The 24,080-nt window shown below is 49.8% G+C and overlaps 1 protein-coding gene across 3 annotated transcripts in view; it reads left to right on the top strand.

Annotated features, from left to right (window-relative positions):
- Nadsyn1 (NAD synthetase 1) overlaps window positions 1-22,568 on the top strand; it is a 28,329-nt gene extending 5,761 nt beyond the window's left edge. Inside the window, exons 4-21 of one of the 3 annotated variants that reach the window (NM_181480.2) lie at window positions 385-438; window positions 961-1,050; window positions 5,899-5,950; window positions 6,501-6,589; window positions 6,764-6,881; window positions 8,058-8,189; window positions 9,892-9,966; window positions 10,642-10,766; window positions 11,276-11,324; window positions 11,734-11,836; window positions 12,634-12,802; window positions 14,299-14,434; window positions 15,053-15,159; window positions 18,347-18,478; window positions 19,150-19,219; window positions 19,652-19,780; window positions 20,221-20,397; window positions 22,066-22,568. In NM_181480.2, coding sequence (NP_852145.2) covers window positions 385-438; window positions 961-1,050; window positions 5,899-5,950; window positions 6,501-6,589; window positions 6,764-6,881; window positions 8,058-8,189; window positions 9,892-9,966; window positions 10,642-10,766; window positions 11,276-11,324; window positions 11,734-11,836; window positions 12,634-12,802; window positions 14,299-14,434; window positions 15,053-15,159; window positions 18,347-18,478; window positions 19,150-19,219; window positions 19,652-19,780; window positions 20,221-20,397; window positions 22,066-22,173 — 1,915 coding nt within the window. In that variant the 3' untranslated portion in view covers window positions 22,174-22,568. Of the gene's footprint in view, window positions 1-384; window positions 439-960; window positions 1,051-5,898; window positions 5,951-6,500; window positions 6,590-6,763; window positions 6,882-8,057; window positions 8,190-9,891; window positions 9,967-10,641; window positions 10,767-11,275; window positions 11,325-11,733; window positions 11,837-12,633; window positions 12,803-14,298; window positions 14,435-15,052; window positions 15,160-15,505; window positions 17,267-18,346; window positions 18,479-19,149; window positions 19,220-19,651; window positions 19,781-20,220; window positions 20,398-22,065 lie in introns of those variants that run through there. The other 2 variants (XR_010054002.1, XM_063265858.1) reach the window with 2 other exon arrangements.
- The last annotated feature ends 1,512 nt before the right edge of the window (window positions 22,569-24,080 follow it).

Here is a 24,080-nt window from a genome sequence, read left to right as displayed (position 1 = left end):
CTGATCACTTCAGCTCCAGGGCATCTGACACCTCTTGCCTCATACATATATACATGTGCACACAGATGCAGGCACATAAATGCACAGACAAATATGCATGCATACCCACATATCTGTGCACATACATGAATGCATACATGACCATAAACACACTCAGTTAAAAGTAAAAGTTAATCTTGATAGACTTAAGATGGAGCTGAATAGGAAGACCTCTGTTGTCCTGTGGAGGACCTCTGATGGTGACTTCTGCCCTCCACATGTGTATGCAGGGGTGTGCACCTGTGTATACACAATAAAATCACATGACTCTGTAGTCAGTGTCATTGCCTCTGCTTGCTGTGCTCGTGTGACAAGACAAACATGCATCCTTCCTCCTTTCTGCAGGCCTATAATGCACCGGAATGTTCGTTACAACTGCAGAGTCATCTTTCTCAACAGGTAGGTGAGGGCAGCTAGCATACCTGTGCCTGGCCCTTGTCGGGGAGACCTTGTGGGGTGCACACTGGCCCAGCAATTCCTATGAATCTCCTTCTCTGGGGCTCAGCCACCCTCACTCAGTCTAGAGGAGGAGACTCAAGGTTGGGTTTCTTTGGGTTTCTTATCCTTGCTACCTGGACAATAGACAAGGTGAGGGAAGCTTCCTTGCCACAACCCCAAACCACCCTCCACACACCAGCCTACAGCAAAGTGCATGTGCTGGGTGGATGGAACCATGAAAACAGAAAACTTAAGCCTAGAGAAAGAAAGAAAGAAGGAAGGAAGGAAGGAAGGAAGGAAGGAAGGAAGGAAGGAAAAAAGGTAGGTGAGAGAGAGAGAGAGAGAGAGAGAGAGAGAGGGGTTTGGTCAGAGCCCTAGTCTTGAACCAGCTCAGTAGCCTTACCATATCCTATGGACAGATTGTGTGGCAGTGGCCTGCTTGTCCCAGGAGTTTGGTGTGAACAGTTTTTTCACTTGCCATAGGAAGATTCTGCTCATCAGACCCAAGATGGCCTTGGCCAATGAAGGCAACTACAGGGAACTGCGCTGGTTCACCCCCTGGGCCAGGAGCCGGTGAGTGACAGGTTCTTCAGTTGCAGTATGGTCCCAACACACACTTGGTGTTCGCTAAATGTCCTCAGCACACACACCCTCAGCTGGGAGGTGAACTATGGAACACTGGGGACTGGCGAGGTGGGGAGGGCTATTTCTGTCATTCAGACATGGTCAATTCTATGCTGTCAGTTCAAATCTGAACCAGAAGTAACCATAAAACCTCAGCCACCAGTCAGTGGTCACTGGTCACTCTTAAGTGAATTGACACCATGTCTCAGATTTTTCTTTATAGCAAAACTCTCAGCATAGTCCATTTGACCTTTGGGAACAGGTCATTCTTCATTTGGGGTTGGGGGACAGTATATGGTAGTCAGAGCTCTGAGTAGAGCTAGGTAGGCATGGTTGTGCACACCCTTCAACCTGGTGCTTGGTGTTACCCTTGGCTATATAGCAAGCTCCAGGCCAGCCTGGGAAACATGAGACTTTATCAAATGTTTCCTAGGGGGCAAGATGCCCCCAGTTGGGAAGCCCTGCTCTGTGTTTTAAATTACCATCTTAGCCAGTGTTTTATTACTGTGAAGTGACACCATCACCATGGAAACTTGTTTTTACAAAAAGCATTTAATCGGAGCTTGCTTACGGTTTCAGAAAGTTAGTACAGCGTCATCATGGCTGGGAGCATGGTGGCACACAGGTAGATATAATGCTGGAGAACTAGTTGATAGTTCTATATCCGGATCCACAGGCAGAGAGATCCACAGGAAGAGAGAGTACCTGGGCCTAGTTTGGGCTTGGTAATCTCAAAGCCTATTTCCCCTACCTTCCATCCCCCTGACACACTTTCTCCAACAATGCCACATCTCCTAATCCTTTTAAATAGTGCCACACCTTAAGCATTCAAATATATGAACCTACAGGGACCATTCTTATTCAAACCACAAGGCCACGCCTCCTAAAAGTGCCACTGCCTGGGTTAAGCATATTCAAATCACCATTTCCATTCCCTGGCCCCTTCAGCTTGTTCAAACCCATGAGTCTATGGGGACCAAGCCATAGCATATTGTAAAACAGATTTAGTCCAACTTCAAAAGTCCCATAACCTATAACAGTGTGAATTATGTTAAAAGTTCAAAGTTTCTCCTAAGAGTGAGCCAATCACTTAATTGTAATCCCTTATAAAATAAAAATCAGACAAGCAGATCACATACCTCCAACATCACAGGGTATACATTACCATTTTTAAAAACGTCATAGTTAGGAAATACTGGACCAGAATCCAGCTGGGCAAACTCCAAACTCTGCATCTCCATGTCTGATGGCAAAGCGGTCTTCAGATCTCCAACTCCTTTCATCTTCGTTGACTGCAACAAACTTCTTTCTTTTGGGCTGATTCCCTGTTGGCAGCTTTCCTCCGCAGGTATCCCACGGCTCTGGCATCTCTAATGTCTTAGGGTATCCAAGACAATTTCAATGTTACAGCTTCTTGTTCCAATGTCTGGGATCCACACATGATCTTCTGGGCTCCTCCAAAGGGCTTGGGTCCCATCTCTAGCTCTGCCCTCTGTATGACTCTAGGCTCTAGTTGACTCCTCTCCACTGCTGCTACTGTTCTTGGTGGTCATCTCATGGTACTGGCATCTCCAGTACACTGGGGTCTTCTGCTGCAACTAGGCTTCACCAATAGCCTCTCATAGGCTCTCTTCAAGGTGCCAAGCCACAACTCCTTTGCATGATTCCTTCAGTCCTGGGCCATTAACTGCAACCAAGGCTGCACCTTCATCAGTGAGTGGTCCGTCCTGTCCTCCGACAGTGCCAACCTTCTGCTGATCTCCATGTTCCGTCCATTCATGCCTTCAAAACCAGTACCACCCGGGTGATTCTTACCTATTACCAAGGACAGCTGCAGCACAAGGTACAACCTTGGCTATCTCTGGAACACAGTTTCTTTTGTGTTCTCAGAAAACACTTCCTAGAAGATTTCATCTCAGTGATGCTGGTCTCTTTTTTTTTTTTTAATTTTACTTACTTACTTATTATTTATAAGTTTATAATACACTGTTACAGTCTTCAGGCACACCAGAAGAGGGCATTAGATCTCATTACAGATGGTTGTGAGCCACCATGTGGTTGCTGGGATTTGAACTCAGGACCTCTAGAAGAACAGTCAGTCCTCTTAACCACTGAGTCATCTCTCCGGCCCTGCTGGTCTCTTCTTAATCATCACTAATTTATTAGCTCCAGCTAAGCAGCATCAATTGTCCCAGTAGTCTCTTCTATTCTTGACTCTAAATCCAGGGCCACAATTCTGCTGCTTGCTGGAGCTGGAACATGGCCCCCTTGTTCTATTACATTATCATCACCAACTTTCTGTTTTACAACTCCTTCACTGCCTAAGCTTGGTTATCATGGAACTTTCTCTGTAGACTGACCTTGAATTCAGAGATCTACATGCTCTGTTTCCTGAATGCTGAGGTAATGCCAGGCATATACCACCCTGCCTGGGCCTAAGCTTTTCATGGCCACTGTTCCTCAAGATCTGGATCAAAAGCCAGTGTCTTCCAGCCTTAAGACCTGGATCACAGTTGTGCTCTCCATTTCTGGATTGTGGGTCACTTCAGAATAAAGTCCAAATGACAACAATAGCTAAGTCCTCGGTTCAACTCAAAAACATAAACAATAAACTTATCTGGATGGGATCTTACTTCAACATCACCATTCCCTTACTCTGTTTGTCTCCTTGAACATAGGAGTCAGCTCCATTCTACTTCCTGGTACCTGTTTGTTTTTCGAACCATCCATTTTTTTTTTCTTTCTAAGCTTTCTGTGCTTCATCAAAATGTTCTTCGTGCAAGTAAACCACAGCACAGAGTCTAAACTGGGTGGTTTTGAGAACCCCCTTTGTCAGTGCAATTAGACTCATTAATTTGACCTTAGCCTCAGGTAGACTCTTCTGACAGGGCAAAAGCAGCAGCCACATTCCTCACCAAAATATCACAAGAACAGTCTCTAGGCTACACACTAAAAGTCTTCTGAAACTAAAAATACAAAAAATCCTCTGAAACCTCTAGAGCCAGTAGCCACCAGAGTTCAGATCACCCTCAGCGACAATGTCTTACATATTCCTACTAGGATAACCCATTAAGCCCCATCTAAAGCATTCCACTGCCTTTCAAAGTCTCAAGATCCACATTCCTCCAAACAAAAGCATGGTCAGGCCTATCACAGCAATACCCTACCTAGTCCCTGGTTCCAACTTCTGTCCTAGGGTTTTCAGTGAACAGTGAACAGATACTATCACCAAGGCAACAACAACATTCATTTGGGGCCGGCCTACAGGTTCAGAGTTTCAGTCCATTATCATCATGGTAGGAAGCGTAGCAGCATCCAGGCAGACTTGATGCTGGAGAAGGAGCTGAGAGGTCTTCATCTTGATCGGAAGGCAGCAGGAGACTGGCTCCTCAGGCAGCTAGGAGGAAGCTCTCTTTGCCTACTCCCATAGCGACCCACTTCCTCCAACAGGGTTACACCTCCTAATAGTGTCACTTCCTGGACCAAGCAAGTTCAAACCACCACAGAAAGCAAACAGAAAAGTCTGTGTTTGTTGTCTAAGCGGTGCACTTGGAGTAACCTGTCTGAGGTTAGAAGTGTCAGCTTTTTATTTTGTATGTTTTTTTAATTAAGTCCACTGGCACAGATCTTTGAGACTTCCTGGACCAAAGATGTGTGTGGCAAACTCTGCCTGTCCAAGGTGGTGGACTGTGACTCTATTGTCTCGTTGCTATGGTAGGTGTGGTTCTGTCTGCCAGTGAAACCACAGGACTTTTCCAGGGTTGGGAATCTCACCTGATTTCTCCCTTGGAATGGTGATCTAAATCCAGTCTCTCAGAAAACACCGAGAGGCAGAAATACTCCTGTATGGATGAGTCTGTTATAGGCCTCTGTGCTGGGTGTACATCTGAGGGCCTGCGCCTGTGCCCTGCTTCCTGTTTCCCAGGACCTCATCTCTGTGGGACAGTAAACCATGCCAGGAAGCTTGGTAAGGTAGAGTGGGTCTGATTTCCCAGGAGACTCAGTATACACTTGAGATGGTAGGGATCCCTGCTCCCTGTCAGATTCCTGGCCTGAAACATGCGCCATAATTCCCACCTCAGGAAACATGACCACATGTAGGCCCAGAACAGAGTTCTTCAGCAACCCTGAGGGTTTAGCCAATAAGCTTCCCTTCCTAGACATTCCTCCCTGCAAAGGGTATTTACCCTTGAATCCACCCTGAGAAGTCAGTACGCATCCATTTTCCACGATTAACAATCAAGAAACAGTTTGGAACCAAGACTGTCTCTTTTTTCTACCACTGCCATGGGGAGCATGGAGCAGACCTTCGCCTACAGAGGTGCAGTCTAATTCTCCTGTAGAAGGCCTCTCTGCACTCCCAGCCACAACTGCCACCAAGCTAAGGACAATCACTGCTGAACTAAGCCAGATCCCCCAGCCCGACTCCCAGGGATAGTCCTCAGCTTGCAGTGCTCTTCTGTTCTCTGCCCTTTGTGACTCTGAGCAGTGCCAAGGGTCTGAGGACCACCATGGTCCTAGCCTTGTTGCAGGCCTGGGGACCTCTGACACTTCATTCCCAACTCCTCTCTGTGGCACCCCATGGACAACTGGGTGCCCAGGGGTCTGGGAACCCCAGCTTCAGTTTTTCCACATCTAAGACTGTATTTTCCCACCCTCTGAGCACCCAATGACTCCAGCATGCTATAAGCACAGTCAGGCACTTCCTGCATTTCACCTCCCCAATGGCTGTGCCCAGCAGGGTGGAACTTGGACCACACATCTCAGTTTTGCCGTACTTTGATTCTTTCCTTTCAGACAAACTGAGGAATATGTCCTCCCTCGGATGTTACAGGACCTGACAAAGCAGGTGCGTCCTCCCCAGGGCTTCCTAAGGGTGGGACACAGGAGGAGCTCTGGGGTAGAGTCAGCGCATAGCTGGGTAGGTGGAAGCACAGAGTAGAGTGTTGAAGGTGAGTGTTGAAGGGCTCATTACAAGCCAGACTGCAGGAGTCAGCCCTGAGATGGGGTAGACTCTGACTCAGACAGTTCTAAGAAAACACAATCAGCTGGTGGTGGACACACCTCTCACATTTGTCCCTCTTCTTGCACTGTGGACCTAGGATTGTGGCTCTTCTTGCAGCTTTGGAGAGTGGTGACATTGTTGGTGGCAGGAGATAGAGTGGAGGAGAGGGCCTGTTGCAGCCGTAGTTAAGCTGCATGGCCCGTAGTCGTGAGTGGGAAAATGGGAGAGCCTGGGATCTGAAAAGTAGTGTATGCTGGGGCGGGGCACACCCACAGTGAGGAAGAAAAGCCTTAGGGAGAGCCTGGAACAGCATGGCAGCCTTCAGGAAATCAGACCAGTGTGTAACCCAGTAGGTGGCCCTGGGATCTAAAGTGGTCTTTTCTTTCCACTGCAGAAAACTGTGCCCTTTGGAGATGTGGTACTGGCCACCCAGGACACCTGTATTGGGAGTGAGATCTGTGAGGAGCTCTGGACGCCATGCAGGTCAGCTGGCTCTCTGTGTCATCCATTCCCCATCGTGGGTCAAACAGTGGGAAGACCCAAGCCTTGCAGCCTCCTGAAGTCATGTCCTTAACCATTGGAGGGTCAGGTCCCTCCAGATAGATAGCTAAGGGGCCACAGGAGCCCATCAGTCACTCCACCTGACTCTTTCCACAGCCCCCACGTCAACATGGGCCTGGATGGTGTGGAAATCATCACCAATGCCTCGGGCAGCCACCACGTGCTACGAAAAGCCCATACCAGAGTGGATCTGGTAACCATGGCTACCTCCAAGGTGGGTATTGGGCAGGGTGGGTAGAGCATGGTCATAAGTTAGAAGTTTGTGAGGGGGCAATGGCACCTGGGCAGGGCTCAGCCACTTCTGGTATATATGTAAAGCTGTGGTTGCAAGCTGTATTACATTGCCATGCCTGGTCCATCCCAGACTCCTCTTCCTGGTATCACCTGGCCCTAACTGCCATCATTCAAAACATATTCTGTTGATACTGCTGCCACAGGGAACCAGGGTGCTCTCCTGTCCGTGGTTGTCATGGAGACCCATAACAACTTGCATGTACCCGCCACTAACCTTGGACATAATGGAGCACCACTGTTAGTCCTTGGTGCAGATAGTCATGTCCCAGGTTGAAGATAGGCATAGGTGGGGATAACATCCAGCCCTCACAGAGGCCACCCAAGGTCACAGTGTTTCTGGTGGCCTCAAAGCTCAATGCTGCCCTGTCACACTGCTCTAGCTGCAGTGGTCCTGTCAGATAGGGTCATCAGCACTGCACTGAGAGCTGAGGCAAAGTGAAAGTGGATATTCTATGCCTGATATTTGGTGTCATATGACACAATTCTCGAGAAGACCCAACATAGGTCTACTCACCACAGATAGTGAACCAACAAGAGACCAAAGTAATAATACTACCGAAGTTCAGCATGGTAAACCAATGAGTTCATTGGGATTACCAGCAGTGTAGGTGAGGGGTTGCAGACAGGAGCAGGGATGAATCAAAAGCAGCTACATCACCAAAGTCTATCAATAGCTCATAAAAGCTGGAATTTTGGAGCTCTCTTCACAATTTGCAGGCAGTTTGACAAGTCAGAAAATTTCTTCCAGCAGCTTGACTGGTCTGAGAGCCTCTCAGCAGTCATAACTGTTTATGTGACCATAGAGAGGAAGGGCTTATTTTATCTGGTGAGTTTCAGGAACTTCCTGAGACTTGTAAATTATTGACTTCCTGATATTTTAATTTGAAGGAAATTGTAAATACATCTGGCAAGGCCACATGAATTGGAGCTATGGGGCTTTGTGTCCCTTCCCTTATCTACCATCTCTGTCAGAGTCTGGATGCCAATGGAAACTTGGGACCAGGCTTAGTGCATCTAGTTATTCTGTAAAATGCAAGTTGCAGTCATAGGTTATATCCATCATTGACAACTGTACTGTCACCTGTATTTCTTCTAGAATGGTGGCATCTACCTGCTAGCCAATCAGAAGGGCTGTGACGGTGACCGACTCTACTATGATGGCTGTGCCATGATTGCGATGAATGGGAGCATCTTTGCCCAGGGAACCCAGTTCTCATTGGATGATGTGGTAATGAGCCAAGCATGGGAATGGGGAGCAACCTTCACACTGCCCAGTCAGTTGATTGCCCATTTGTATAGCTCCCTCTCCCCTGAGTGTGAGGACAGATTTCCCTTAGGGCATGTTTCGGCTGAACATAGAGCAACAGGTATGTCCATGCTGACTATGGCCTGTCAAAGTTACTTTTATTCTCCTGTTTATTGTCGTCTTGGAGGCTTAGTACCTCCATCTGCTAACCTAGACCTAGTCCTGAAAGCCTCTGGAATCCCGAACTGAAAAGGAGGAAGAGGTTTGAGCTCCCGTGTTCTTCTCTGGGCTTCCTGACTGTGGATACATTGTGACCAGCTGCCTCACTCTCCTGCCTCCAAGCCTTGCCTCCACGACAGACTGTGCATTCCAACTGTGAGCCAAGTTTAGAAGTGATGTCTAATTGAGTGGCAAAGTGACAAATTAGAGAAAGATTTGACAGAATAGAATATGCCTAACTCTCACAAGAAGAGAGCGGAAAGGGAAGCTACTTAAGAGAACAGCGCAGAGAGAGGGGGCAGTTTTACTGGGACAGTTGTACAAAGATAGGTTACAGAGAGAGAACAAGCTAGACACAGGTGAAGACAGAATGAGCCAGAGGATGAGAAGGAGCCAGATCAGAAGAGATGGCCAGAGCTAGTTTGAGGTCAAGTACAACAATTTAGGAGAAGTTCAGAGACACTAAGTTGAATCAGTCTCCTTGGAGAGGAGTTGGAGCCAGAACTGCTGAGTTGAATCAGTCAGCTGGAGAGCAGAAAGAGGTAAGGAAGGGTGATCTTGTCAGCAGTACATCTCAGAGGCTGGAAACATCCTAGGCTGGTGCCAACCACACTTGGAGCACATTTTTCTACCTCAATAAACCCAATCTAGAGACTCCCTCTGAGACAGGACCAGAGATTGGGTTCCATGGTGATTCTAAACTGTATTGAACTGAAAGGTGGCATTAACCATCACATCCCACTTGGGCCCTGGGAAGCACAGAGGAGACCTCTTACCTCCCATGGGATGGGGTCTTCATGCATGCTCAACACCCGGAAGATGTGGATGTTGGCTTCCATGTTGCTTTCTATGTTGTCCCCTCCTCCATCTTCCTCTGCTCACAGGATGGCTGCAGTGGCTCCAGCCATCCTATCTATAAATGGCTATGTTCAGAGTTGGAGAAGGAGCCATTGCTTTCTGTGTGTCTTTCAAGTAAAACAGAAAGACCTCTACCCCAAGTTACTGACAGGGTCGTGTCTCCTACTCTAACTGCTGGGTTGCTGGGAAATGTAGTTCAGATGCTGGTGTCAGTGACTGATGCAGCTGGAGGGAGTTCAGGTCCCAACAGCATCCATGTCAGGCAGCTCCCACCATCACCTGTAACTCAAGCACCAGGAGTCCAGTGCCCTCTTCTGGACTCTACAGGAACTGCACTCACATGCACATACACAGAGGCACACATACACTCGAGAATAAAAATATAATACTTTTTTTTTTTTTGGTTCTTTTTTTCGGAGCTGGGGACCGAACCCAGGGCCTTGCGCTTCCTAGGTTAGCGCTTATAATACTTTCTTTTTAAAGAGGAAAAGGTTCAGGAGGGCAGTGGTGCTGTTCATCCTCCTGGGTGCACAGCCCCTGCTTTGAAAAGTTTGACCCATGCACATGACACAGCAGTCCTTTGCTTTCTCCCTGCTTCCCCACCCAGGAGGTTCTCACTGCCACGCTGGACCTGGAGGACGTCAGGAGCTACAGGGCAGAGATCTCATCACGGAACCTGGAGGTGAGTGCTCTGGGAGGCGCCAGCTCAGACAGGCCTTTCAGGTGGCATGGTATGCTGTGGGCTTGGCCAAGGCCATGGGGCCGGCATGTGGAACCATGCAGAGACATGACAGCTTGTTCCCTTCCCCTGATTCCTAGCCACCACTGGTCTGCTTTCTGCCTGTAACAGTGTGAACGTTTTCAGAGACACTACTGCACCACAGATGCTGTTGTAGGCCTGGCCCCTCTAACTAAGCGAGCATCCTTGGAGTCCACCATGTGGAAGCAGAATGGGGTTCTGCTCTCTCTCAGGCAGGGTACAGTGGAATTCTACCCCATGGCTATACCACTGGGTGCCTACCCACTCCTTCAGAGTTTTGAGTGGGCATAGGTTTTTTTTTCCTGGGTGTGTCCTAGGAGTAAACCCACTGACTCACATGTGGCCCTCACATTCAGGCTATTAAAGAGGACTCCTCTCCTGAGTGGCTGTTCCTCTCTCATTCCCACAGTTCAGGGAAAGCTTTGTAATTTCTCTGCCTTTGCAAGCACCTGTCTGCCCCTGGCAACTTTAATCAGTCCTTCCCACTTCCCTGTGAGCTCGTCTGTATCTCTGATGGCTGCTGGAAACCTGCGCCTCACCTGTGAAGGCTCCAAACTGCAGCTGTCGCTGGCTGTGTCTTGACATCTCCCCCGACAGGCAACCAGAGTGAACCCATACCCCCGGGTAACAGTGGACTTTGCCCTTTCGGTCAGTGAAGACTTGTTGGAGCCAGTGTCAGAGCCTGTGGAGTGGACATACCACAGGCCTGAGGAGGAGATAAGGTGGGTGCCCACCCCTTGGGCCTAGATCCTATTGCTTTGTGGACACTACTGTCCTAGTGGCTGCCAAGGTTTGTCAGGTGTGGGGGATGCAAGAATTCCCAACGTCTGCCTAGGGTAGGTGTTATGCTTCATTGGAGTTAGATCTCAGTGGCTTCTACTTTATGAATTCAAGGACAGCCTGAACTACATAGTGAGACCTGTCTGGGAAAAAAAAAATGCTGTGACTGATGAGGCCAGGCCAGGCTGCCTGGTTCTCCTCCAGGTAGTCTCCCTGTACTGGAACCTTAACCTCTGAGGCCTCAGCGTCCCAATTTTACATGAGGTATCTCGGGGGGGTTTCCACCAGACTCGTTTCAGAGCTAAAATGCCTAAATCGACATGAAATGCCTATAGTAGATCCCAACCAGAGCTTGGGCCAGGGTTGTACCTCTGCACTGCCTTCTGGGGACTCCATGAAGTGCAGTGAGCCAGGCTTAGGGCTCCAGACTCAACACTGTCATCTCCTGCAGCCTCGGGCCTGCCTGCTGGCTCTGGGACTTCCTTCGACGGAGCAATCAGGTAGGCTGTTTCTACTCCATGTGCTCTCATGGTTGGTGTGTGAGTCCAGGGTGGGTTAGTGATGTTTTTCTTTGGGGGAGTGTATGTGAATGGCCAGAGGAGACCAGATGGATGAAGCCTGCTTGGAAACTGGTGGTCTGTGGAGCTGTTGAGAGATGGTGGAATTCCCACATCTCCTAACGTGTGCCATCACAGGACCGGAAAGCCAGCCTGGGACCCAGAACAATGTGTCCTGTCCTTTAGGACACTTCTGTCAATCACATGTCATTTGTCCACTCTCCCGGGACAGCACTGAGCCCTGCGTTCCTGTAGGGATCTGGGACTCACAGGGCTGTGCTAGGCTGAGCACTGAGTGAGGCACAGCCTATCTGCAGCTCGGTTTGCACAGAACTTGGTTGGCCCCTTCCAGGCCGGGTTTTTCCTGCCCCTGAGTGGCGGTGTGGACAGTGCAGCCAGCGCCTGCGTCGTCTACTCCATGTGCTGCCTGGTCTGTGAGGCTGTGAAGAGCGGAAGTAGGTGACATGATGTCCACTGATCTGAGCAGGGTGTCGGGTTCATAATCAGGCAGGGAGCAGAGGACAAACCCAGGTTGTGGGCACCATGGGTGAGGGAGGTTTCATTGCTGGGAACAGATGTCACCTGTCCTACTTAAGTCCCAGAACCCAGGCCAGTAACAGCCATTCCTGGGCAGTTAGATGATGCGACCTTGTCTGCCTACTGCTGTCTGTCAACAGTGCAGCCCTGGGGGGGGGGGGGACACAAGTTTTGGGGACTGGCAACCTAGATCAACCTTATTTCTCCATGGGTACAGTGGTACTGAGAATAGCCTGAGCAGCACAGGTTAGCCTAGCACAAAACACAGGTTAGCCTAGCACAAAACACAGGTTAGCCCAACACAGACCACATTTAGCCCAGTGCAGAGCAGTGAGTTAACACAGCTAGCCCTGTGGGAACAGGGGCCAGTGTGCAGGCACTTGCTCTTTTTTTAGGACTATGGGCAATGAACCAGGCTAGATTTGTGCTCTCTAGAGTGACCAGTGGGAGCTAGATGCAAGGGACCTTGGGCGATGGAATGTGGGAGATGGATTGTGACCTTAACATCAGAAAAGGGGTAGCTGGGTAGGCTCTAGAGACAGACTGGGATTAATGTGTGGGAGCTTAGGCTCAGACCAGGGTACCTAGAACCTATAGAGGCTCCAGGGAGATAGAGGCTGGCACTTGGAAGATGTCGCCTAGCAGCATGGACACTCGGGAGGGAGGCCAAGACTTTGCACAGATAGTGGTTCTCATCCTGCCTTGGTAACCCCAGATCAGCAAGTGCTGACAGACGTCCAAAACCTGGTGGACGAGAGCAGCTACACCCCTCAGGATCCCCGGGAGCTCTGCGGACGGCTGCTCACTACTTGCTACATGGCCAGTGAGAACTCCTCCCAGGAGACCCACAACAGGGCCACAAAACTGGCTCAGCAGATTGGAAGGTAGGACTCCATCGTATGCTGAGCTCAGGCTTGCACCATGGCAAAGGTCAGAGCTGTGACTGCAGTGTCTTCTTGTGTGCCTGCCAGCTGAGCGAAATGCTCTGTGGGTTGAGTCAGAATTTACGGAAACAATACAGCCAAGCCGCAGACTATACAGTTCACATGGACGTGCACACATACACATGTGCATGCTTAAACATGCATCCCCCAGCCTTGCACCTAGGTGCAGATGTAGGTCATATATTCCTATCAGCAGGCTACTGTAGAGCTGTCCATCGGGCTTTGGACATAGCTTGCAGGCTGTGTGGGGAAGATCAAGGAGACTTTTCCAAGAGGTGTGACTGCCTCATCCAGATTGTTCTTTTATTTGGCTCTTTGGAAGAACAAGAAACCACTTGTCACACAGCCAAAGCCTCCCACCAGCACTTCTGTTCTTGGGCTTATGCCCAAAGGAGCTACAAGTCCAAACAGTTCCCTCTTACGGATGCCCCAGGTTGTCATCTCCTCACAGTCATGAGAGGAGGGAATGACATAAACGCCCATTGGCTGATGAGTGGCTAAACAAAATGCCATCTGTGCGCACTGAGGAGTGTTACTCTGAAGTAAAAAGGTGTGGAGTGCCTTTGCAGCATAAGCGACCCTTGGAACTGTCATGCTGAGTGAAACACAGCAGGTGTCAAAGGCCGTGGCATGCACAACTCCATTTCCGGGAGTTACCCAGCCCAGCATGTCCCTACGAATCTGTTAGTCCCGACAGTGGACTGGGGGTTGTCAAGCTGGGACAGGTGGGAATGGAGAGTGACAGTTACTGAGCAAGATTTCCTTCTGGGTGGTATGTTCTGGGAGTAGATGGCAAGCAGTAATGCTTTTACAGTGTGGTGACTGTGCTGACTGGTTGAATCTCATGCTGTTGGATGGTAATAGATGACCAGAGAGATGGCTAGTAGGTAAAGGCACTTGCCACCAAGCCTGATGCCTGATTCAATCCCTGGGACCCACGTGCCGTAAGGAGAGAACAAAAGTTGTTCTCTGACCTCCACATACATGCCATGGAATGTGTGAACCCTCCAATACATGTGATAAGAAAATGTTTTTAGTTTATTTTATAATTATGTATGTAGTGTAAGTATATGATTGTGAGTGACAGAGAGTGTATTGAATCCCTGAAACAGGAGTTACAGCTGATTATGAGCCCCCCTTGTAGGTGCTGGGGACCAAATTCAGGTCCTTTGGAAAAGTATTCAGGGCTCTTAATTAATAGCCATCTCTCCAGCACCAAGGGAATGTTTGTTTGTTTGTTTGAGTCAGGTCTTACTCTGAAGCTCTGGCTGACCTGGAGCTCTCAGAAATCCACCTGCCTCTTTCTCCCCAGTGATGGGCATTAAAGGCATGCACCACTACCCGCAGGCCCAAGAAATGTTTTTTACAGATAGTTAAGAGCATGTGTTAGCGCTCCTGTGCTGACCCCTCTCCCCACCCCCCCACTGTTCTTCCAGCTACCACATCAGTCTGAACATCGACCCTGCTGTGAAGGCCATCTTGGGCATCTTCAGCCTGGTGACTGGGAAGTTCCCTCGGTTCTCAGCACATGGAGGGAGCAGCAGGGAGAACCTGGCCCTGCAGAATGTGCAGGTAGGTATTTGAGCCTGGCTCTGGGCCTCACAAAGATGTGAAGGGGAAGGTAACGGAAACCAGGAGCCTGGGGATGAGATGGGCAGTGCTGGATTAACCTTCCGCAAGTCTCCTAGAGACACTGGCCACACAGCCGTGCTTTGGGTTGCTGCTCTGTGAGTGTGCGTGCATGGCTAAGTGTGTGTGTGTGGGTGTGCCCATTGAGCCTTGGAGAGGCTGTGTGCCAGAGCACGATCACACATGGGTGTATGTGGGGACCTGTGCATTTCATCGAGGCCTAGCATGGCTAGCCTCCCCCCATCCCTGGGCTACCTTGGTTAGCCTACGTGCCATGTGTCAACAGGGAAAGAGAAGTTTCCAGGGTTTGCCTGTTGGGATGTCATCATGCCATCTGTGTTTGCCCCTGGTGTGCATGGCCACCTCTCCAGTGGTAAATGGTGTGGGGGCACTGCCGACTATCTTCCTGGCCACCATTACTCGGTGCTGGCCTCCTGTCACCCTTGGTGCTACCCTACAGTAGACTGGTGTGGGGAGCCTGCTGCGATAGGATTGCGCTGTACTGCAGCTGCTTCCTTCGTGGGTCCTAGCACAGGATAACTTCCTTTTTCCCTCACCCAGGCTCGGATTAGGATGGTCCTTGCCTACCTGTTTGCTCAGCTGAGCCTCTGGTCTCGGGGTGCTCGAGGAAGTCTTCTTGTGCTTGGATCTGCCAATGTAGATGAGAGGTGCGTGTGGCTGGGATGGACTTGGGCATCTTAAGTTTCTAGATGGAAGCTTGGTCCTTTCAGCACATAGTCTCCCCGTAATGTCAGGATATCCAGAGTGCAGAGCAAGACACTTATATCTCTTCCCAGCCCAGCTCACACTCACCCAGCTCAGGTTGCTTCTGTCCCTGGTCTACCTCCAGCTCCTGTCAGCCATGCTAGGACCCCTGCTTCCTCGTCCTGTGCATCAAAGGTCATGCCATTGCAAACAGTTTTCCAAACAAGATGGCTGTTTTTCTATGTGAACTGAAGACAGGTCCCTTTGTTCTTTGCTTAAAAAAACACCCAGTGGTTCTCTTGTTTCCAGGTACAATCCACCCAACCTCTGACCCAGCAGTGGAGACTGGTAGATCCCTTTTCCAGGCTCGGCTTTCCCACTTTCTTTGGGTGAGCCACCACGCCTCCTAACTGTTCCCACGTGCTCCTCATTAGCTGAGGAATTTTAAAACATCATGTATTTATTGATTAGTCTTCTTGTCTGTCTAGTCATGAGTCTTCCATCTGTTCATCCATTACTCTGACCACCCATCCATCCACCTACACACACATATATACATCATACATACATACATACATGCATACACTCCCACCCAGCTATCTATCCATAAATACATACATGCATCCACCCATACATACACCCCATCCCAATCCATCCACCCATCCATACATCCACCTACCTGTCCATTCACCTATACATCCGTATATCCATCCACCTATTCCTCCATACATCCACACACCCATGCATGCATGCATGCATACATACATACATACAACCTCAATCATCTATCTATACATCTACCCACCCACATATACATACACCACTCTAGACATTTACAGTTTGGTTTGGTTTGACTTTGAGACAGCTTCTTACAATGAAGTACATGAAGGTGGCTTCAAACTTACTATGTAACCCAGACTGCCTTCAAAACTGGAAGCAATCCTCCTGCCTCTGAGAACTGGGACTATAGGATTGTATCACCATACCTAGCAGGTTTTGTGTATGTATCTGTGTGTGTGTGTGTGTGTGTGTGTGTGTGTGTGTGTGTGTGTGTCTGTGTGTCTGTTTGTGTGTGTGTGTCTATGTGCCTGTGTGTGTGTGTGTGTGTGTGTGTGTAGTCAGCATGTGCAGTGGCATGTTTTTGGAGATCAGAGGACAACTTCTGATGTCAGTCCTCATCTTTTACCTTGTGTGAGGCAGGCTGTCATTGTTCACTACTGTGTACTCCAGGCTAGCTGCCCTCCAAGGTCCTGGGAATTCTGTCCCCACAGGAGTGCTGGGATCACAGATGGATCCACTGTGTTCAGCTTTATGTGGGTGCTGGGGATCTGAACTAAGGTCCCCGTGCTTTACCTACAGGGCCATTCCCCAGAGCCCAAGACTGCTCTTTTTCACCAATGAGGGTGGGGTTGAGAAGAGGAGACAGGAGTATGATTGGGTTGCCGTCCCTCTGCAGTGGCACCCAGCTTTGGTTTTTTTTTGGGGGGGGGTGTTTGTTTGGTTTTTTTGTTTTGTTTTGTTTTGTTTTTGTTTTTTTGCCAAAGATTTTTTTTTTCTAAGAGATGGCGCCAAGGGAAGCAGTGAGTCAGGAGCTTGAAGAGAGACGATGAGCACAGCCAGGAGGATGATGGGTAGTGCCCGTGGCATCTTGGGCCCATTAAGTCCCAGGAGTGCTTTTGATGACTTGCTAGAGGACTTGGACTTGATTTAGAGTCATCCTTGGGCTGGGGCCCTCTACTGCAAACAGACTGGAAGTGGGGTCAAGTCAGGACAGAGCAGCCTGGCACCGCTGCCCCGCTCCAGAGCCACCTCCTGGGCAGCTTCCCACTCAGTATTTGGGGAGCAGGTAAACCCAGGCTGTCAGGTACCTTCTGCTGACAGAAATCTCACCTCCCGGGAGAAATGCAGGGCTTCAGCACAATCCAGTAATTTATACACAGAACTTGGGCCCAGGAACCTCCATCAGGGAGGGACGGGGAGCCCATGAGCCTGGGTTTCCAACATTAGCCAGGCCACTTGGTGGCTGCCTTCTGAAAGAAGGCTGTTGTCCCAAGCCTGTGGATGACTCATAGGTGAGGGAGGGTGGGATGGGTGTGTTCCTGCTAACAGGAGGCCAGGGCGAGGCCAGAACAACAGCCAGTAGCACACTATAGGCAGCCATGGCTGATGATTGGCGTTACCTGAGCAGGAGGTAAAGGAAAAGAGCCAGAGTCCCACCAGGGTCCCCGAGGCCTTGAAAAGTAGTCTGTCTCATGAACAAGGAGATCAGCATGTGTTATGGGCCCTCGTGAAGGCCCTGAAGTGTCTCTTCTGGTGACAGTCTGAGTCCCACCACAGGTGTGCTATCCCGCTGTCCTACCTGCAGACGCTTACCTGAGGCTAGTCGATTTATCACTGTTTGCCAGTTTAGCTTGGAGCCACTAGGTCAGCGAAAACTCCTATGTGGCTGTGAGATGGGGTCGTCTCACCAGGTAACACAGTGGCCTGGGACAGAGCTGTGGCTGTGGGTGAGTTGGGAGGTATGTAAGCTCTGAGTTGTTTGTTCCCAAGGTCACTGCAGGATATCTGCTCCAAGCTCTCAAAGTGCTGAGGCTGCTGGAGGCTCTCCCCATACCCACCACCAACCCCACCCTCCCTGTACTCTTCCAACCATCAGCATCTTGATGGCACCCTGTGGATTTGGCTCTAATTCTTATTCCCTTTGAGGAGGCCTTTGGTTGCTTCTCAAGCCCACCCTGTAATCCAGGCCTGTCTCTGTCTGGAGTCACTTTACCTTTCGGGACCTTTTTGCCATGTGAGGTCTCAGATCTAAAGCTATAGATCAGAGCTATCTATCAGGCTAAGTGTACATTTGTGTGAGGTCCTGTCTTCCCTTCTGTGGCCTCTGTACCTTGTCTCCATCTAGCTCAGCCTAGCCTTCTAGACAAGCTGTTCCAAGTGGGCTGATTGTGTCACCCAAGCATTCTGAGCCAAAGCAGGTGTCCACCCAGTATGTTCAATATAGCTTTGACAGCCCCCTCCAGGGCTGTGCTGTGCTAGGCTCCTGACTTCTAGGCCCCTGGAAGAAGGAAGCCCTTGGCCAGCAGTGGTATATCCTATACCCCTCAATACCCCAGGAACCATGAGGACACTGTCCTTTCTCCCTGACAGTCTCCTCGGCTACCTGACTAAGTATGACTGCTCCAGTGCGGACATCAACCCCATAGGCGGCATCAGCAAGACGGATCTGAGAGCCTTCGTCCAGTTGTGTGCAGAGCGCTTCCAGCTCCCTGTTCTGCAGGCGTGAGTGTTCCTGCCAGTGTTTCTGTGGCTCCTGGGCCACCAGGGCCATGCTTGCCTTACTCACCCTTCTTAGCTCCCCATGCCCTGCCCTTCAGCTTCTGTTCCTGCACCCACAGTTCTAAGTGTCTTAAGGGACAATTCTTTCAAGACTGGCTCTTCTGCTGCTGTCCCAAGGTAGGGAGACTGTGCTGGCACCTGACAGGCCTGATCGCTGAGTACCTGTTGAAGACATCACAGTCTATCAGCCTGTCGGGCCACTGCAGCCTTGCTCCTGGTACCAGGAAAAGTCTGTGTCCTTGCTCCCCTCACAGAGTCAGTCTTGCCCACAGGGGACCTCCAACAATATGTGGAGATCCCTTTGGTTGTCACAGAGAGTTTGTTCCTGGCAGCTCATAGGCACAGACTGAGGATCCACCCAAGTGTGCTGCAGTGTGTCAGACTACCCAACCATACCTGCCCTGCCAAGTCTTCTGACCCCAACAGCCCTGCAGTGGAAGGTCGTCAGCCCCTACTGCCCTTGGTTCATTATCCTTCAGGTCATGAAGACACAGGACCATGAATGAGGCTTGCCAGTCATGGTCAACCCAACTGCAGTTTGTCTAGGGATGTCCTGCCAGAGCTCATAGCACCATTAGCAGCCCTGGTGACTGACTCAGTGTGTCTCCCTGCAGCATCCTGTCAGCGCCGGCCACTGCAGAACTAGAGCCCTTAGCCGATGGGCAGGTGTCTCAGATGGATGAGGTAATGGTGGGGGATGTGTCTCTCCTTCTCATTGGGTCCTTCTGCCTAAAGGAGACCTTCCTGCCCCAGGCCCCTGACTCAGGCCGACAGAATCACTGACCTCAGACACTCTGACTTAGCTTTCTTGTGGTTTGGGCTGAGGAAAGAGGAGATATGGTGGATCAGAGGGAAAATGAGAACAGCAAGCAAGGACTCCAGGTTCCTCCAGTTCCTCGGAGCAACCTTGGAGTAGAGACAGCCACCTCCCATGCCTTGCAGGGTTATGGCCATCTTCCAAACCTGTATTTCCTGTCACCAAGTGAGTTCTGAGATCCCTGGTTAGGCACCGATTTCTAGCCCTGTGGAGCCTCACCTCCCTAGACCTTTCAAGAGGCTGTGAGGACCCTCCCAGCACTACCGCACTGCATTTTGAACATACTTCTGTCCTCATAGGAAGACATGGGGATGACGTACACAGAACTCTCCATCTTCGGCAGGCTCCGGAAGGTCGCCAAGGCAGGGCCCTACAGCATGTTCTGCAAACTGCTCAACATGTGGAAAGACAGCTGTACACCGAGACAGGTGAAGCATGTGTGATATCAGGCTGAGCTACCTGGGCATGCCCCCCAAAAGGATAATTTCATTTTGTACACAATAACATGTTTTGGCTTTCATCTTTACCAGCTTGGGGATTCCTGACTGCTAAGTTAACCTAAGTATGGGCCAGCTATACATGTCTGCTGGTGCATTACAGAGGCTGCAGAATACAGTAGGTCTCTGTGGGCACATAAGCCTGCTTGGAGGCCTCCTGGAGCACAGCTCTGGGCTGTCAGAACCAGGACTCTATAGTCCTGCAGCTCAGCCAGCGCCAGCCCAGCTGATACACCTCCATGCTGCTGTCAGGAAAAGCCAGGGGCAGGGCTGGCACCTACTGGTCACTTATTTCCCCCAAAAGCAGGGCTTTCAGCCTTCAGTCTCTCCTGCCTTTCTAACCTGAAACCCATGTGTCTCTTGCCCACCAGGTGGCTGAGAAGGTAAAGCGATTTTTCTCAAAGTACTCCATAAACAGGCACAAGATGACAACCCTCACGCCAGCATATCATGCTGAAAACTACAGTCCGGACGACAACAGGTTTGACCTGAGACCCTTTCTGTACAACACGAGGTGGCCCTGGCAGTTCCTCTGCATTGACAACCAGGTAGGCACAGCCAGGCAGTTTTGTGTGTCATACCCGGGAGAGCATGCAGGGGCTTCCTTTGAGGAGAAAAACTTTTTTAAATGCGAAGTGGCATGGTGTGGATTATTTCATTTTCTATGTACGTATGTGGATATACATATATAGTTTTGGTTTGATTTGGTTTGGTTTTTGAGACAGGATTTCTCTGTGTAACAGTTTTGGCTATCCTGGAACTTGTTTTGTAGACTAGAAGGGTCTTGAACTCACAGAGATCTGCTTATGTTTGCCTCCTGAGTGCTGGGATTAAAGGAATGCACAACCACATATAAATATGTATATGTATATATATTTGAGACAGGTTCTTTCTTTGTAGCCCTATAGAACTTGCCATGTAAACTGTTCAGGGCTCAAACTTACAGAGGCCCTCCCCCACCTCTGCCTCTGGAGTACTGGGGTTAAAGGTACCACGACTTTAATTAAAGCAGACTTAACCCCTTCCCTCCCTCCTTTGAAGACCATAGTGAAAACACCCCCAGATGGCAAGTTAAACACAGCTCCTTCCCAGCCAGGCTCTGCTCTGCTGAAGAGAGACAGCTGCTCAGCACAGCTGCAGAACCCAAGGGACCAGAAGAAACTGGCAGGAACTTTGACTGTGGCAAGGATCCCTGAGCAGTTGGCATGCACTTTGAGGGTACAAGGTGTACTTCCCACCTCCTTGTTGTTAGGTGGAAGTCATTATGGTCTGGTCATCATGACTGGGCTGGGGTCAGTGCTTCTGACATTCAGGGGAAAAGGCAGGGATATTGATGGTCCCCACCCCTGAGGGACTCATTCAGTAGTGTCCCAGCCAAAGAAGGCTGGCATGGTGCTAGAAAACCCTCTTGGCTTCTCCTCATAAAGGAATGACTGTATCCAGCTGACTTTGGGAACAACCCCCAAGCCACCCCCAGTAACCCAGAAGACTCAGTGGAAGTCAGTAGGAGGAAGAATGGCCACTGGGAAGCTGAGAGACATGGGTCAGGATGTTGTATCCTTTGTCCCCCACTGGCTGGGCAAGCCCGCACCCTGTGTAGCTGCTGTAGCTAATACAGTTGATGTAACTGATGTAGCATGCTTTGTCACTGAGTCACAGGAATGGAACAGGTTAGCCACCAAGAGCAGAGGGTGGGAGCTGGGTCAGCTCTGTTTAATTTACTGTTGTTCTTTGTAACTATTGTGTGTATCCGTGCATATGCACCCCTGAGTCAAGTGCCCATGGAGGCTGGAGACATTGGATCTCCTGGGGTTACAAAAGCTTGACCTCGGTACTGGGAACTGAACTCGGTCCCCCGGGAAGAGCAGCAAGTGCTCTCATCTACTAAGTTATCTCTCTAGCACCAAGCTCTGGTGTCTTTAATAACAATAAGGGCGTGGCCACCCTACCTACCATGAAGACCCACTTGGCAGCAGTTTCTACAGATCAGCAAGGGATTTTGATGCTGTGTGGCCTCACAGTGGGCAGAAATAGAAGCACCTGGAATCTCACCATCCACTGTGGCCACCAGGCACTCTCCAGTGCCAAGCCTTTCCCCAGTGCCATCTGTACACTATCCCTGGGTGGTTCATAACCTTCATGGACCCGGTGGGTAGTTTCAGCCCCTGGTTCTTTGAAGGGTGATGGAGACAGTTCTGATGGGCTTCTCTCTCCAGGTTGTACAGCTCGAGAGGAAAACATCGCAGACCCTGGAAGAACAGATCCAGGAGCATTTCAAAGAGCCATCACCTATATGGAAACAGCTCCTCCCCAAGGACCCCTAATATGAATTCACATCACCAGTGGCCCCTGACACAGCCCGCCTTGGGCCAGGTTTTGTTTATATTTCAAGGAAGAGAGATTTCTTCTGATGATATAAAAAATATAAACAAAAATGATCTTTTTAAGATGTATTTTATTATTTTATATGTATGCATGGTCTCTGGCCTACATATATGTCTGTGTACTACATGCTTGCCTGGTACCCACAGAGCCCAGAAGGGGGCATTAGGTCCTCTGGGACTAGAGCTAAAGACAGTTGTGAACCACCACGTGGGTGTTGGGAATTGGACCTGGGTCCTCTGTGAAAGCAGCCAGTGTAGTGTGGCTTCATAGGCATGTGTGTAGGCAAAAGGGCCATGCACATGAAAATAAAATCAATAAAATTCTAAAGACAAAATAAGTCTATTTATGTGTACATACACATATATGTGTGTATGGATGCCCACAGAGGTCAAAAGAGGGCATTGGATCATCTGGAGTTGCAGGTACAGGCAGTTGTGAGCCAACTGGTATGGGAACTGGGAACTGAACTCCAGTCCTCTGAAAGTAACGAGCATTCTTAACCCCTGAGCATCGAGGGTGCTGCCGCGCTGCCTGGGCACAGTGCTTTCTGGTGTGAGTATAGCCATCATGGGCTAGAGGATGCCCCATGTGTGGATGGGCCTGTGCAGCAGAACTGTGTTGTGGCTTCTGACCAAGGAGCAGCTTCTTAAGTCTGAAACACATGAGAAGCCGTCATCCTCCACCCACGCCTGCCTCCCTGCCCTGGGTTCCAGCAGGAACCTGGATGGGTCTACCAAGTTTGTTCTTGTGAGTCTGGGAGCCAGCCATCCTTACCCCTACCTTATCCTGTGGGAACCTGCCTGGGCTGGAAGCAGTGCTGGTGTGGGATGGCATCTGGTCTCTTTCTCTGCCCAGAGGGCCTTCCAGGGCTCCTCTCTCCCTCATCTGGCCCTCCATCCACATGCAGCCACGTCTTCTGCCTGACTCATGGGCTTACCTCTCTCCTGCTAGGCTGGCTATCCAAGTTAGGGGCTACCTGCTCTATCAGAAACAGATGAACACATTTGTGTCTTTTCCACAGTGTCAGAGTTCATTGAATAACAATAATTTCACAGACATAGATAGCTGTTTCAGTGGCAATAATGTACCAGACAATCCTGCTTTCCTTGGTAACCTGGCCAAGGCAAACAGTTTCTTTCATTCTAATCTTAATTACTAATATTAAGTAACAGAATATACATAACACAACACATAGCACATGCGTTCGTGTGTGTGTGTGTGTGTGTGTGTGTGTGTGTGTGTGTGTGTGTGTGGTGTGTGTCTAGATTAGTGAATAGCCACAAGAGTGGACAAGGAGTTCCCAAGGGGTCAAAGAAGTCAAAATTGGAAAAACAGTAGAAAGTGCAGGAGTCTGTATTGATAACAAAACAGAAGCTGTGGCAACCACTACAGGTGAAAGGGCAGGACTGGATCTAGGCAAAAGAACCAGCAGGGATGGACAGATAGCAATTCAAGCAGGCTACAGGCAGTGGGGAACCGAGCCAAGCTGAAGCCCCTGGTGAGTCAGGATTTCTCTGCCTGTCTGTCCACACACTGGCTGTCAGGTGACAGGTCAGGAAGGGCTGTTGCCATAGCAGCAGTTGGATTTTTGAAGGCTGGTGGAGTCGGGGTTCTAATCTGCTTCTCTCTTCAGGTTCCACTTTGAGAAGAAAGCACCACAGAACCAGGAGGGCGGGATACAGAAGCCGTCGCCTACAATGGAAGCACCTAGCCCAGAGGTCCTTAGTGTAACTTTTTTTTAATTAAGATTTTCGTGTGTGTGTGTGTGTGTGTGTGTGTGTGTGTGTGTGTGTGTGTGTGTGTGTGTGTGTGTGGAGAGAGAGAGAGATGTATGCACACACTGTGC

Source organism: Rattus norvegicus, chromosome 1, assembly GCF_036323735.1.
Source record: "Rattus norvegicus strain BN/NHsdMcwi chromosome 1, GRCr8, whole genome shotgun sequence".
NCBI classification, from domain to species: domain Eukaryota; kingdom Metazoa; phylum Chordata; class Mammalia; order Rodentia; family Muridae; genus Rattus; species Rattus norvegicus.
The sequence above is the reverse complement of the archived record's forward strand: the minus strand, read 5'-3'. Positions and strand labels throughout refer to the sequence as shown.